The 16,964-nt window shown below is 41.1% G+C and overlaps 1 protein-coding gene across 1 annotated transcript in view; it reads left to right on the forward strand.

Moving 5' to 3' along the window:
- Positions 1–484: 484 nt before the first annotated feature.
- Positions 485–16,964, forward strand: part of LOC147269048 (CD151 antigen-like) — a 28,605-nt gene continuing 12,125 nt past the window's right edge. Inside the window, exons 1-3 of the mRNA XM_086227308.1 lie at positions 485–737; positions 6,286–6,370; positions 11,446–11,637. Coding sequence (XP_086083434.1) covers positions 6,287–6,370; positions 11,446–11,637 — 276 coding nt within the window. The 5' untranslated portion in view covers positions 485–737; position 6,286. The remainder of the gene's footprint in view (positions 738–6,285; positions 6,371–11,445; positions 11,638–16,964) is intronic.

A 16,964-nucleotide genomic window follows, 5' to 3' on the forward strand; every position in this document is an offset into this window, starting at 1 on the left:
TGGAAGGAATTATGAAATATGGGATGTATAGAAATGAGACTTGTACTTTCTTTTTTTGCTAAATCAACTGACCAAATCAGTATTACAGGTCTATTGTATGAAGTGCCAACAGTTCAGCCTGCATTAAACCAACACATCCTTCATCCTTGTGAGAAGGTGGCAAATATTTAAACCAAAGAATTAATTTAGTTAAACCCCTCTAAAAGACGAATCATCATCTTGGTTCAAGCCTCTGTTAGTATCTGTTAGTAGTAATGAGGTCAAAAAGTTTATGATTGACATTGGAATAAAATGGCAACATGGTGTTATAATTTCCTCATTATTAGTTTTTTTTTAATTTATATCACACGTCTTTGAACATCAAAACTTGACAGCAGATTTTAGTTTGTAGTTACTAAAGTAGACTAGCAGTTTAGTTAATCTCAAGTACTCCAAACTATACTAACGCAGTAGGTTTCCAAACATGAGGCGCATTCCTCTCTCTGTACCTGTGTACGAGGAGGCACGACCGGAGGTGAAGAGTCGCCCCGGGACAGAAAAAACGCCTGGACCCAACAAGGTGGCCCGGGGTGGAGTCAATAGCAGCAGCCGCCAGAGCTCAAACACCGCCTCAGTCTTCCTGCCCAACATCACACGGCTGTCGCGGAGGTCTTATTCCGAGGAGAGAGGACATAAATCCGGCGACATTCGGGATTGTTTTACACTTTAAGTCTCCGCGTCGATAAAAGATCCGTCAGGTAAGTGGAAGCAGGAAGTGGTCGGTGTTAGCTGCTCCTCCGGGGGGCCACTGCGGTTTAGCACAGCCCAGACTAGACAGCTTTGTCTGGCTTTAAATTGACGCCGACGAAATATTTACAACTTTCAATTAAACCTTTGTCATTGTACGTGTTTATGGCCGTCTAAGAGGAAGGTTTTATTGTTTAAAACCGCCTAATGCAGTCGAAGTAGAAGCGCAGAGGGCAGTGGAGCCTGAGTTGAGCGTTAGCTTACTCTGGGGGAAGCGACTCGAGGAAACACGGTCCCAGGCTAAACACGCTGCCGTCTGGTTGAGTAATACCCGCTCATTATTGTGTAGAGTAAAAATAAAACAAGACTAACGTTTAGTCTCTTCTTGTAAATAAACGCGTGAATAACCTGAAGAAGACGGGGGTGTAGTTTAGTATCATTTGCTCCGCCGTGATTTGTAGCGGAAGTGTTATTAAGCTAATAGAAGCCGTTAGTGCTGCTCAGGGGGATGGAGGCAAAGAGTCCCGGTACCAAAACCCGGCAGCGGTTCTTCCAGTGTCTTGAATGTCACAGGTGTGACTGAAAATGTGACTCATGTCAAGTCTTGACTTGAGTCCAAGAAACATCCTCTCAAATTTAAAGTTCAGACCGGATCGAGTTTATTCCGATCCAGTTTAGTCAGATTACATGTGTATGTTTCGTGTCTAGACAGTAACCTTCAGAAAGTGACACCTGTTCCGTGTCCACTCAGGAAGCATGCTTAAAAACACATGTCAAGGCCTCCCAGCAAGTGACACATTGACCCTGAGATTGTTTCAGATCTGTTTTATGCTCCCAGAAGGAATAATAAAGATTTATAGCTCAGATCTAAAGAGGATCCTCGTTGATTACCAATTTTTTTTCTGATAAACTGCAGGATCGTGTATTCATTCTGAATGTTTTATTTATCATATGGGCCTTTCAAGACTTGAATGTTGCCGGAGTTGTCAGCACCCTGGATTATTTTACAATTCTCTTAACTGCAGAGGAGAGGATTCGTCTTAAAGGTGATGTAGCTGAACAATATACTCAGCTGTGCCAGTAGAAGAGATTGTTTCTTGCAGGGAGAGAAGTTGTGCTATTACTCCAGTATCTTATGAAAGCTCTCAGCTTGTTTAAGTATCTGGAGCTGCAATAATCAATCAAGTGAAAATTAATCGCAGACTTACTTGATAATCCATCAGTTCAGTTTTTTTTCTCAAGCAAACGTCAAATATTTGCTGGTATCAGACCCTTGAATATATGAATTCGTGTTCTATTTTGATTTTTTTTATGACAATCTAATTTTTAATGTTTTTTTTCTTTTGGTTACTGATGGGTGACCAAAAGAACTCATTTGAACATGCCACTTTGGGCTCTTGGAAAGCATTCAAAAACAATTTTTAAAAAATTCTGTACAACTAAGCTGCTTGACTCTGAATCTCTTGCCGGACCAGAAGACTCCAAATAACAAAGTCTAAGACTGCAGCCAATGATTATTTCTGATCTTTGATAAGTCTGCAGATTATGTCCACGATAAATCATTCAGTCAATAAAATGTCTCATCACATTTCCTAGAGTCTGAAGTGACATTGGCTTCTATTGTCCATCCATAAATGTCATAAGTGTCTAAAGCAGGGGTGTCCAAACTGGTCCAGTAAGGGCCGGTGTGGCTGCAGGTTTTCATTCCAACCGAGCAAAAGCAACACCTGATGCAACAAATGAGCTGTGTGGACACAGCTTAGTTGATTTAAGTAGAATCAGGTGTTGCTTTTGCTCGGGTGGAATGAAAACCTGCAGCCACACCGGCCCTTACTGGACCAGTTTGGACACCCCTGGTCTAAAGATTTGATGAGTCTAGACCAGGGGTAGGGAACCATGTGCCATGGAGAGCCGTGTGTATGCAGGTTTTCCTTCCAACCAAACACTTTCACAGGTGATTCCACTGATCAACACACCTTCAGCCACAGAAGAGTGTTAATCAGTGGAATCAGCTGTTTAAGTGTTTGGTTGGAAGGAAAACCTGCATACACATGGCCTTCCATGGCACATGGTTCCCTACCCCTGGTCTAGAACCAGCAGAACGATACTTAAAATGGAGCAACTGTGGCAATTAATTTTCCTTTGATTGACTAATCAGTTCATCAGTTAGTTGGTGCGTCTCTACCAGGGTCGCATTCATCTCTATTCTTGTCTCTCTGCTCTGAATCTCTGGATCACGATACCTCTGACTACGCTTGGTGACGAGTCAACGAGGATTCTGGCTGCTCTGGAAACTTCCTCTCGAACGGATTTGGGGCCCATTTGCAAACCCCCAATTCAAGTTTATAGCCCAACTAGAAAAAAAAAAAACACTTGTTTGTCTTGTGAACCCTTATTGAATCTCTCCCACTGCTCCTCCCCTGCCTCCCTCCTTGCTGTGGTACAGTGTGGTGATTCACAGGGGTTGATGAACACAAGTGACAAACCCAGTCCAATGGCAACCCAGTAGCATTGCATCACCTGCGTGTGAGCTAATGACATTAATGGATCTTTTTCCTGTGTTTCATCTTTATATGAACTGAATTTTACAGTTTACCCACCTGTTTTGTTGCGACTACAGCAGACACAGCTCTGCACAGGTGTGTGCCTCATTGTGCATTTTACAACATAATGGTTCAGCTCAAAACGCGGGCCAGTTCAGTGGAGAGAACCAAGGTTCAGAAAATCCTGAATGGCACTCCTTTAGGAGCCTGCTCCAGTTTGGTGCGAGAAGGGGTTCAGAATACTTATCTAAAAAAAAAGAAAAAGAAAAAAAAAGTTACTTCTTATGTAGCCTTCGTTAATCTACTTATATCCAATTTTAACCGGGGTTTCATTACCATCATCTTTTTATCAATGTGGCCCAAAGTAGTCTGTTGACCCAAATAGAGATACAGAGAAAAGCTAAAATCTTGGCAGGAGAATTGAAAACAAAACTTTGGTCCAGTGCCACTGACAAGGTCTTATTAGATCTGTATCGGTGTTTGGACTCTTAAGTCATTGAAAACAAATCTTGAACCTGTCAGTTTTGGTGGGATAATTTTTTTTTCTTCCATACAATTGCTAAAAATGATGGCGTTTCCTCCAAACATCTGCCATTCTTTCTCTCAGTGCTAAATCAGCAGGCCTCAAAACATATTCATTATGTACCTCTGTGACCTGCATGTTCACCAATAAACTGGGATGAGACAGCCATGAGCTCACTAAACGCAGTTCATGGTGACTGTCAGACGGGTCGTGGTCTTTATTTACTTGGTAACTGTATTGACAAAACAAACTGAAGTTAATGAAGAGCAACAACTCAGGAAATTAGTTCTTGTGAGTAAACCCCTCAGTACAGAGGGAACATTTCTAGTATAAATGTGAAACCTGTCAACATTTTAAACAAAGTCTCCTTTCTTTACTCAGCTGTGTCACGTTGGGCTCTTGAAGGCTTTTGTCAATTAAATCCTGTTTGAACTGAATTAAGAGGTGTCCGCTCTAGCAGATGTTCATAGACGGAGTCACTCATGCTCCTTGGATATATGAGGTTAGAGGAGGAGGCAGCCAGGGGAGGGCGAGTCTGGGCTTGACTGACAAGCGAGCCAAGAAGATTGTGGGGTAAAAACGGTGTTCGGCTGGGGGAATAAAGATTACAAGAAGGCAGCAAGTAGCAAGTGTTGTGCTGCGATGAGCTCTCTCAATCTCTCAAGGTTCGTGGGATGCTTGTTTGGCATTGTTGTGGTGAAAACATTATCAGACTTAAAAAAATGGGGTCAATAATTGCGGCTTGGGTATAGAGATTTTTGAGTAAAGCTTCCAACTGTTTTCATGCCTTTTTAAGTGGAACATAATTGAGTCATTCAACATGAGTACAAGTTTGTTTTTACACAAGCTTCTCATAAACACCCCCTGTTTGAAATATTATTTAGCTGTTATTTGCCAGTTGCAGGGCTGGTTGTTGCTACTAGGCACCAGGGAAGCCAGTGGTTATAATTTGCAGCCTTTGGCTGACTCTCAGCTGCTACTTAGTGCTTAGTCATGGATCTCTGCATACACATGAAATAACTCAGCTGCTACAGGCGTACTCTACTGATCTGATGTTTCCTCCCCCACAGACTGCAGTAACCCTGCAACATCTCATTTGTTAAATTTACTTTACAGTAAAAGGAAGATTAGCTTTTGTTTCAAGCTTTTTTTTTAAACAATCTGTTTCCTGTTTACTCACTCCTCGCCTGCATTGCACGTTTGTTAAGTCATGCCCAGGGAATCACCAGACCACCAGCCACTTCCATATATTTGTGTTGACAGGGTTGACTCTCAGCAGCTCTTCTGCTGTAAATATAACTCACTTTCTCTTAAATCACAAGTGTTGGCTTTCACCTTTAGAACCATAGATGTTGACTTACGTTTAAACAGGGGATGGCAATATTCCAGTGAAGACAGTGCGATGAGTAAGACACTGCCCTGCCCTGTAAATAGCATGTTCTGATTATCTTTACCTGAAGCTATGAAGTTCTCTTGGAGTTTTTTTCGGGTTTTCCTGCCACATACAGCAGTCAAAGTGCTTGACAACCTTCTCTCCAGCTAGAACTCAGCTTGATATATAAGCTCAAAAATATAGCATGGTAGCAAACAGTTCATATTCTGGATGGAAACTCCAACATAGGGATGTAAAGACACGCCACATGGTGTGTCTTATTAGTGGGGCTTTACTCTGCAGCGTGTAAATAAGAATATGGATGGAATATTCTATAAGCAACACATGTATTACCTTGTGAGGCAGCTGGTTTCATGAAATCATGGGAAAAGCCAACTTGTCAGGCTACAAGTTATGAGTTTGTGTCCAAACAGCCAGCGCTTTTGACCAGTCAGGATCGTTAGAAGAAATAGGGGTGTGGTTTAGGTAAGATGACAGCGAGACTGCGAGTTCAAGACAATAATGGCAGCTGAAGAGGTTAGCGGAGATGATGCTATAGCGTCAGTCACATCAGAACTGGAGAGTATTTCTTCATGTAAAGAGGAGCCAAAAAATGCAGCTGAAGCTTTTCTAGATGAAAAAGACATTGTAGCTGTTCTACAAACTGGTTCTCAGCTCCAATCTGAGTTTGTTTCACTGGGTGATTTAGATTTGCTGTGATAAGCAGATGGTTCATCCAATCATCTGCTTTTCCAGTCAGTTTACGATAGGCGACTTCTGCAATAGTTCTGTGAAACTAGCCATCAGGTCAACTCATGCAAGCACTTAAATCAAAATATTGTCTAGTTTAGAATAAGAAGACAAAGAAGAATTAAGACAAAGTCTAGGCTTCGCTCAGTTAATGTCCTCCAACTGTGAGGATACAACACCGAGTGACTGCAAAATGGACTTTGAATTTACTCTTGTATTTACTCATTTCTACACGTTTGTGCACGTTTGATGAGACTGTAATTATTGATCGGTTGTGTTAGATGAAGTGACTAATTAGAGCCTGCCCTGACCGTTGTCGAATTTCAAGTGAAGCTGTATTCTGAAATTGTGAAATATTCTGTCTTTTGCAGCATGGGGGCATACGAGGAGAAAAAAGAAACATGTGGGACCATCTGTCTGAAATACCTCCTGTTTACGTTCAACTTTCTCTTTTGGGTAAGTGTTCAGTGCTTTGATATCGTTGTCTTTCAATATAGAATAATTCATGGTCTGTACCTTTAGTATTAACGCTGGCATGCAAACGTCACATTACTTTAACACACACACACACACACACACACACACACGTTTTATTATGGGTTATTCTCAGATCCACACACAAAAGCAGGTAAATGTTCTAAGAAATGTCCTGTAATTCATTGCGCTTGTGTGTGGCTCTGCAAGGCGGAAAATTTGTCCCAAAAGTCACGTGACAGTTTTTCATAGTTGTAGAATTGTTGTTGGGTTTTTTTGTACTTGAAGGATTTTTTTTTTTTACTTTAAAGATTTTAGTTTGTACTTGAAGAAATATGTTTATTTGTATGTGTAAATCATGCTGCATTTGTTTCTGAAGCATCATGTATCAATCGTTGGGTGTGAGAAGAAACATGTTTTGTGTGTGTTTGTGAGGTTTTGGCACGATTTTAACTCCATACAATGTATCATGTGTTTTAAACCAACTCCGATAAGCGACACACACACCTTTCCAGCACAGTGATTGTTACTGAGAATAGTACCCAGATGTACCCAGAACCCAACAACCCTTAATAGAAACGTTGGCCCATCTACCGTAAGGCCCAGGGTGTAATAAACTGAAGTGTTCTTCCAGACTGAGTAATGTATTCCATCTGTAGAGGTGCTGACAAGTAGCAGGTCAATGTTGAAACCCAATCGAATGGCGTTTGAGATAATAAGCCCTCAGTTAATTGAAACCATCAATTCTTCTGCCGCTTCCCTTTTACTCCTCAATGGAAATGATTTTACAATGGCACACAACCAATCATATGTAATTAACTTACACACCTCAGCTCAGATGAGATGTAATCTAATTATGGTGTAATTATTGTAAACAGTCATTTATCAATAACCTGAATTCTTATCTGTACATCCTCATTACTGTTCCTAATCCATCTGCATGACATGACGCTGTCAGAGGTTTGCATGGTGTGCAGTGAAACTACCTGGTGGTGGAGTCCTGGTTAACACATCCACCAAGTCTGGCAAAAGCAAAAACAGTCCAAATGTGTTTCAATTTTAGAAGCCGTGAGGATCAATAGCTTTGTTGGAGTTCTAAGCAGGTCCTACTGTGGTATTGATCAAACTAGAGGTAATTTATGATACACATTCTATGCAGTCCCTGATTAAACTGAAGAGAGGTCATTTCAAACCCAAGCGATTTCAGTTGTGTATTTTTTTTTAAATAACCGTCATTCTTCTATATACAGCATTTCCTCACATTTCCATTAAAAGAAAAAAAAGAACCTTTTTATTCAGCCAGCAGATGAAGTCCTGCTGCTATTCCTGTCCAGAGAACTGAAGCCAAGTTGCATACTTCTTTTAACAGAGGACACAGAAGATGCATTCAAAGCCCAGTTTCATAAAACTTTCCAGTATCAAGAATGTGGCGTTGCCGGAGGAAAGCACTACAAATATCCAACTTCATCATTTGGTTGGTTTGCTGTGGAAAACATGAGTCAAACATCAATGCTGACATTTTAGAGGCAGCAGAGGGAAGGGTGTCTGTCTCTTTCTCACTCATCCTCAGCGCGAAGTAGCACTTTCTGCTTTACCCATATGTGTTAATCATCTGTCTGACAAATGAATCAGATTTGTCTTGAAGAAGCAGATGAATATGCTGAGTGTTGGCAGTGGCAGTGTTACCACCATATTAAGTTTGGAACAAAATCAGACCTGTAGACATTTGCTTTGCAGTTTCTTCTGTACTTTGTCCACTATGACCTTGCCACCTAACTAACGGACGTGATTAAAACTCTCACCACACAAAGCAGCTTGAGTATCAAGAACTGCTTGTTCCTTGAATGTGAAACACACATCTTTTGTTGCCATGTGCATCACAGTAACACTTATTTCAGGTTCTGTTTTTTTCTGAAGTGAACCTGAGAAATCAAAATGAACAGCACCCAGTTTGCTGAATGGCAGCTGTCGATGCACTTCAGCGGGAACATTTATCACAGCTCTCTGTCGATGCCTCCTCAAATTGATTGGAAAGCGTGTCTGTTTCTTGGATAAATCTTTGTGCTGCTCAGATGTTCTAGCAGGATGATTCTGATTTGCCAACAGAAGAAAGTTGAGAGTTTGCACCAGCAGACTTGTTAATGTACCTGCTGTGAATGAACAAACGAAGAACGGCCAGAGAACATCTAGGAACATGTCTGCTGTCCTCTGTTCTCTGATTGTATTAGTCAGTTATTATTCCCTGCTACAGACAAAACACTAGAAGATTCTGTATGTTCTTGATTGAAGAGAGGTCTGGATAAGATCTAGCATAATTTAAAATACTAGTTGTTTTATTGGTTACCATCACTTTTTGAAAATCTAAACATTTTTAATCGTCAATATTTTATGGTCATTCCATTATTTTATGTAACCAGCTGTGTCTTCATGGCTCAGCAGCAGGCTGCAGCCCACGCTTAGAGAATTACTGTTCACCATTTTGAGCTGCAGCAGAGAACAATGTGGTGTATGGTTTGTCCTGTTACAGGTTCTTTTCTTAATATCACACTTTAAGCATTAATAGAAAGCTGTTGCCACGAAGAGAGGGCCAAGACAGTTGGGCTCACTAGCATTAGTTGGAAAACTGGAAAGAAGATTTTGTTGATCCCCATCACACACAAAGATGAAGGAAAACCCCTGTAGGACTCTGGAGCTGTTTATGTATTTACATTATATTTTACGTCTCCCTCTCTTTCCAGTTATTACCCCCTGCTTCCACCAGGGGCCGCTGAGGTTTGATTTTCCCTGGTGAAGCTTTCACAAACAGGTCCAGATTCATGATGGTGTTGTTTACTGGGTTTTACCTGCAGATGCAGTAAGCATAGTATTATTACTGCCGCTGCTCCTTAATGAGTCATCTCTGCATCTTTGTGTGCAGGGTAGCAGGGTGCTTTTGTCAGGGTTGTGAGTTGAAACAAACGGCTGTTGCTGTGCTGCTTTTATTATTATGATGATGATGATGATGATGATATGCATCTTGATTTTTTTCCTGTTCCTGAATCAATATGTGGAGAGTAAAATGGAGTGGTTATTCAACTTCTTCATCGTAGCCTCTGCATGTTTATAAGAGTTGACACCTGGAGGAACAAGTTGCTGTTGCCAGTTTAATTTACCTCAGTAATTATGTATTGTTAATCTAGTGTACATTTACCACTTTTAAATGCAGTCCAAGTTTTTGTAGGAACAGTGTCCAACTTCAGGTTAATGTGAAGGCTGTTGATTTTAAGACTGACATTTTGTGCCAGGTGGATTTTTCTTTTTGGCCCCGACATTTAAAAGTCCTCCAGAATAATGCAGCGTGTGATTACATTGATATGAATGGGCTGCTATTAAAAAATCAAAGAAAAATCTGATTCACAATTTTTTTTTTTGTAGAATTGCAGTAGTAAAGGGTCACATAACAAACTGAAACAGCTCCCAAGTATTGTGACAGTATCAAATCATGAGATGCGTAGCTTCACAGCCCTGTTATCATTCGGGGTTTCTTCAAGTACTGAGCGTGTCTTTCTGTTTTTAAAATAATTACTAATCAATCAAACGGTACTTTTATGGAACTGTTCACTACGGCTGCACAATTTTTAAATTTAATACTTGATTTTTATGTCCTATTTTCATTGTAAGATCCATTAAAATGACAAGGGTGTACTTTTTTGTCTTGATCTGTATCAGACAAAGATGTTTTCTTAAATCTGTAGACTATGATGTGATCTCAATTTTCACTGTTACAACCCCGGTCAAGATAATTGCAGTAGTCAAGCAGCCCTACAGAGGTCACATTGAGAAGTAATCACACCGGAGTCAGCTGAGTGTTGAATACATTTGCCAAGTGTCTTTCCCAACACTGCATTTGTGTATTTTACTGACACACTGTGTCTAGGTGTGGTGCACTCTGACTCACTGTCTAGCTTCTGCACTTATCCCTGAAAAATTGAATCCCAGTTAGGCTGTTCCGGTGAGGTCTTTTGGCATAATGACAGGTTTGCACCATCTGCGGACTTGTTCGGGAAATATTGGATAGAATGGATTACTGCTATTATTGGTGGACGTTCAGGTTAAGCTGAAGATGTTGGGTTTTGATTATACACTCCTGATCAAAGTGTTAAGACCACTTAAAAAATCTGCATGAATTTTGCACTGTTGGGTCTTAGGAAGGTTCTAAGTAGAGCTTCAAAATGCAAAAAGAAGAAATGGACACAAGAGACCAAAAGTTGTGAGCAGGCAATTTATTGAAAACAACAGTTTTAACTGAAATAGGCTGTTTGTCAGCTGATCAAAAGTTTAAGATCACAGCTTTTAAAAGCCAAAATCTGTGCAAAAATTTGGATTTCGTGTCATTTCCTGTCAAGTAATCACACTGTAAAGATCTCTTGATGGCAAAGGCAAAAAAAGCTCACTGTCTTGGAACGTGGTAGGATTGCTGAGCCGCATAAACAAGGCCTCTCACAACATGCCATCGCTGCTGAGGTTGGATTCAGTAAGACAGTCATTTTGCATTTCTTAAAAGATCCTTAGGGTTATGGAACAAACAAAATCAAGTGGTAGACCCAAAAAAATCTCACCGCCGTTGAGCCAGACAATCCAAATGTCTGTCCGTCAAGACACGGGATGATCCTCGTCCCAAATGTAGGCCATTACTGGTGCTGACTGCAGCCCAGTAACCATCAGACGGCATCTGTGAAGGAAGGGCTTCAAAAATAAAAAAACGTTTTCAAAGGCCACGTCTCCTTCAACACCACAAAATTGCCCGTTTGGACTTTGTAAGGGAGCACCAAACATGGGACATTCAAAGGTGGAAGAAAGTTTTATTCTCTGACGAGAAAAAATTAACCTTGATTGGTCCTGATGGCTTCCAACGTTGCTGGCATGACAAGGAGACGCCACCTTATTAATTGCTCAGTAAGGGTGGATCATATTTGTCGTTTCAGTCTCATTTGTTTACCGGCTCAGTGATCAGGCTCCTCCCCCTTCAGGTGGAGCTCTGCTAGAGATTTGACTGGTATCATGTGTTCTTCTCCCAGCTGGCAGGGGGCGTTGTGATGGGAGTGGGTGTTTGGACCTTGGTGGAGAAGAGCGACTACATCAGCCTTCTTCCCTCCAAGATGTACGCTGCCTCCGCCTACATACTGATCCTGGCTGGAGGCATTGTCATGGTAACCGGCGTGCTGGGCTGCTGCGCCACCTTCAAGGAGCAGAGGAGGCTACTTCGGGTGGTAAGAGATCATGTCAGGATGGTGAAATTCTAAAGGGACTTTTTTGCTACAGTAAACACAGAGAAGGATGCATACATGCTTAACTTGAATGTACACGGGGTGTGAATCTTTTGTTTTGTTATGTTTTGTTTTGTTTTGTTATGTTTTCCACTGCAACCACAATTCTTTAAAGGCTCTTGAACTCATGTCTAAACTACCAAAAAGTAGAAACACTATAAAGGTATATTATTTTATAAAATGGTAGGAATTGATACGGAAATTAATTTTACACAATCCAAATGCTGCTAGAAATGTCACACTTGAAAATACACTTTGACATAATGACAAATTAATTAAATCATCAAATTAAAAATGGAATCAGTTGCACAAAATAGACAAAATACCATAAATCTCAAAGATGTTCTTCAAATAAAACAAATTTAGAAGTGATAAATGTGCAGGAGTAAGTAAATTAAAAAAAACAACAACACAATAACTGCAGTGAAAAGCAGGAACTGAAGATGTCCTAAACCTCAAAAGAAGCAGGTATGACTTCTAAAATCCAGAAATAAGTTAGCATTGTTGAACATCCATCCATTTCCTTCCGCTTATCCTGTTAGGGGTCATGGGGGGTGGAGCCTATCCCAGCAGTCTTCAGGCGAGAGGTGGGGTTCACCCTGGACAGGTCACCAGTCCATCTCAGGACCAACACATTGAGACAGACAACCATTCACACTCACAGTCACACCTACGGTCAATTTAGAGTATCCATCAGCCTCGTCCTCTCTTGATGTCTTTGGACTGTGGGAGGAAGCTGGAGAACCAGAGAGAACCCACACAGGAACAGGGAGAACATGGAGACTCCACACAGAAAGATCCTGTGATGGAGCCGGGGCTCGAACCCGGAACCTTCTTGCTGTGAGGCGACGGTGCTGACGGTGCCGCCCATTGTTGAACAAACACCTGAAATACAGTCTCAGTTTAGTGGTTCATACTAGCTTAAACCTGGATGAGATAACTTTTTTATGTTAAATATTTAACTTATTCTAATATTAGTTGGTGAATTAGAGTTATGAATACCACAAAAATCAATTTTGTGGTGAGATTATGAGACTCGAAGGCCATCACCAGCAGCCGCAGCAGCTGCCCAACACTGGCTCTATATCACACAGACGTCTCCTTAGCCACTCGTTACTCTACTGGACATGAAGCAGGAACTCGTACACACTTTATGTCCTGAATCCCGCCAGATGCCAAACCTGTAAATTGGTGAAAGTTTTGTAATACGACACTAAACAGCACCCAAAACAAGACTCTAGACAAATTAATATGTGTTGTTGAACTGAAGGAGGAAATTTCACATAAAACCTTCACTGAAAACTTGTCAGACAGATTCTGTGCATGACAATTGCACATGCTGACAAGGAAAATGTATTTGAATGAATTGGGTTCACTAAGGATGATGAGAGGGAATTGAGGGGAGGCATTGAAGTCCCCTCTGTCGTACACACAGGGATACGTAGCAATGACATGGTCACCGTCTGAAGGTACACAGGACGCTCCACCCACTGAGGTTATTCCAGTCCTAAAAATTGATTTTGTTCTGGAACTCTTGCCAAGTGATCTTAAGTTAAGGTTGGACTCTGTGTATGACTTTAAGGTATAATGGTTTTATAGAAGGACACACCAGCATCATACACACACTTGCTGAGAGGGCCAAGGTGTCATTCTCCATTACATTCAGTTCAGACAAACCAGAAACTTCACAGGAGTGTGCACTTAAATCAGAGTTGGTGCACCAACAGCACGGGGTGGTGCCAACTGGGGACAAAAGGGCCCTGAAAATGGCTCCAAGTAAAACATTCACACATTTCCATATGGTAAAATTATGCTGATGCTACACTACACCCTGTAACAAGAGTCTCAAAGTTCAGTACATTCATAATTTCATCACATACCATACAAGTTACCCATCGGTGTCTTCGTCAGATGGGGGACTCAAATTCAAAGCTTATTAATGAAAAATTCAGAACTTCTTAGGCTGAGACTCGTAAACTTTGTCTCCTTGTCATTCCAGAAATGAGTTGTCTTTGCTGTAGTTTTGCCCGCCATGATGATTCCCTGCTTTACTGTTGTTTGACTTCTGCGTTAAACACCACAGCTGGACCTATAGAACATGAGCAGTACCCCAGACTAGTTTTCAGCATATAGGAGTGCATACGTGCCAGAGTTATCCCGTTTCAAACTGTATTATCTATGTATGTTGGTCTGACTTTGAAAATTAAAAATTCACTTGTTCACTTGGATTTTAAAGGTCCCATTTTAGTTGGACTAACAGAAGTTTAGTCTGATTTTTTTTTATGTCACTTATTGATTGAATGGAGCAAATTAATGGAATGATGTAACCATAAATGGGTATTTTAAAAATCCAAATGTCGCAAGTTAAACCAATATAGAGCCGATCATTTTTCATCAAAGCGAGCCATAGTACAGGGCAGTAAATCTGCACCACTCTCATAAATGCTCAGACTATTTGTGCGCTTACAGCCAACCTCCATTGTGTCGCTGACATCTCAGAACAGATGAAGTGAAAAGGAGATGTTAACACATAAATAGCAAACAAGAAAATACTGCTTTTAACATGGTACCAATCAGTAAAACTTTCCTTGTTCCTGGAAGTTTCTTCTGCTCACAAATCTAACAAGCAGTCTGGGCCACTGCACAGCTGCCTTAAAAAAGCTTACTCTTCCTGCACAGGTTTCATTCACACAACAGAATACATCAACAGTCTCTGTGTATCCCCTTTACACCAAACACTTACTTTCCCTCAACCAGCCCCGAGGGGTTGAGTTGGATCAGAGCAGCCTGCCATTCTGCAGCAGGTAGAGTACAGTTTTAGCCAAACACAGTCTACTCAGAAATGCCATGCCATGTTTTCAGGCTCACATTGCAAGAATATTAAACCTAATCTGGGCAAACATGTCAGTACATCTTGGTCCAAGTCTCCCTCTGACACGTTTGCCACCACACGCTTGATATATTTGCTGTTGTCTCTGTTTACTCAGTCAAGAGGAAGTAGATTTGCTGTGGTCAGATCTGTCCAAAACAAAAGCTCATCCAGTTTAATTTGATTTATTACTAGATATTCTGTTTCCTGGATGAGTGGAAGTCTAACAATAAGTGTAATGTAGACCAACAGATGTGATTGGTCCATTTTTTGGTAGTATTTTTTGATGAGGTATCTGAGTTGGTCTGTTGTTGCCTGCCTGCGGAATTGCTACTACCAAAACAGCATTTGAAGCTATTTTTAGAAGCTTAGATAATTCAAAGTCTATCATTCTGTACCCGATGAATGAAGTCTTCTCTGTGTTGTGGTTCTGTGATTTATAAGGTGGTGTGTCGTTTTCAAATGCTTGGTGCATCCTGAAGAGTTTAGATTAGGGCAATGAATCACACTGAAGGACTGAACTTGTCGGCAAGGAGAGATGCTATCCAGATTGTTAAAGAGGGCAAACATGAGGGCGGGGCGATGGGCCAGAGAGAGGCAGATTAATTGTTTTCCTGTATGTGGTGGGAGTACACAGGAGCTGCAGTGATTGTCAACACAGTGTTGTAATCTAAAGGTCACAGGTTCAAACCTGAACAAACATGATTCATGTACAGCATCATCAGGATACTCTTCTGCTGTGAGACTTGAATAAACAAGCTGCGGTGGATTCTTGATTAAAAGAAAGTCTGAATCTGACTCTGAAAGACTGTAGGACATGTCTGCACTGTACAATGTATCATCATTGTCAGCAAAACAGAGGGGAGGAGAAAACTCTCCCACGAGAAGAAGGGTGTGGCCCATGTCTTCAAAAACACAAGCCACCAATTGTTTTTAGGAGAGATTAATGACTCAGGGAGAAACTTTCCTTCCCAAATGACCGAGCCAAATGTGAAGCAGGCCTAGAAGCAGCTGGATCCTCCTGTGGAGAAACTGACCAGTTTCCTCACACTATCACCAGTCTGTGTCTCTGGCCCTGTCCAGACTTGGCTTTCACATGCGACTTGAGTCATCTGACACCCAGTGGACAGCTCAACATATCTGAGTTCACACCTGGCATTACAATGCATGTCCTCCTCCGGCATCTCAGGTGACCTCTTGTGATTGGACCCTCTCTGTATACAAAGAGACACCTGCTCTGCTCCTGCTGGCAGAGACCAAATGGAATGTTGTTTTTAACTGGCAGCAAGCAGTATTTCCTTTGCCTCTCAGTTCCTGTGCACAAGCTATTGGACCAAAGCAAGTCTGTTTTTATTAACTCAGCACACTGTTCACATCAAAAACTATCATTCGTTATTATTAACTAGTCACTGTTGAGTGTCTTGAATTCATGAAGAAGTTTTTGCCCCTGCGTGACGTTTTGCTTAGTTCAGAAAACGTTCGCCACACACTAGTTGCTGGGCACCACTGGAGATGGACAACAGCAAAACTACACAAAACATCCGTTAAACAAACTCTCATGTACGACCTTTCATTACAATCCAGGTCTTCTTTATCCTGGCGTACTTCAATACCCTGATAAACATTTATGGCTCAACACTATGCTATGTCATCGTACACTTGTGTGGTCAGTTGAAGTTCTGCCCCCACCAACTTGTTTATTGGCCAGAACTCCACTGGAGCATGTTTTGGTACAACCTGTGGAACCCTGGCCTGTGAACAAGTTTTGGAGGCTGGATTTCAATCAAGAAAGTTAAAAAGTAAAGTAATGGTAAAATAACAGTTGAATTAGTTTCATTTCAATTTTTCAGTGTTTTGGACTTTATTATGGAGAGAAACATCAGTAAGAGTATTGTATATGAGTAAGTATAGTTAGCAATAAGCAATATCAGTACCAGTGTGGTATCAATCAAATCTTAACTACATACCCTTCAAACCTAAATTATACCACAGTAGGTCATGTGCATACAATCATTACAGTGGGTGAATAATTGTGAAAAATTAATAATAAATATTAGTAATGAATATGGCTAACTCTTATTATGAATCAAGCTTACTTGAATTGTTAAATAAGAAAACAAATGTTCAGCCGGAGCGCTGCTATCTGTCTCAATTTGAACTTGTTTTTCATCTCGCTATAAATGTTGTTTCTGACTCTGAATTGTATTTACCCGAGGCAACAGGCTGGCAGAGGGGAGAGAGAGCCCAGCTTCATAGTTCATTTGTGTCAGGCTGCTCAGTTTACAGCCTGCCTGCGCTGCAACCTGATGAGTCTGTCATGATTTAGTTATGACCATCGCTCAAAACACCCAGCATTTATTCAGCCTGGTGGCACAGTCTTATAGAGCAATCTTTTAGGCTT

The sequence above is a fragment of the Aulostomus chinensis genome, chromosome 2 (genome assembly GCF_037954235.1).
Source record: "Aulostomus chinensis isolate RoL2024-O1b breed Wild chromosome 2, RoL_Achi_v1.0, whole genome shotgun sequence".
NCBI classification, from domain to species: Eukaryota; Metazoa; Chordata; class Actinopteri; order Syngnathiformes; family Aulostomidae; genus Aulostomus; species Aulostomus chinensis.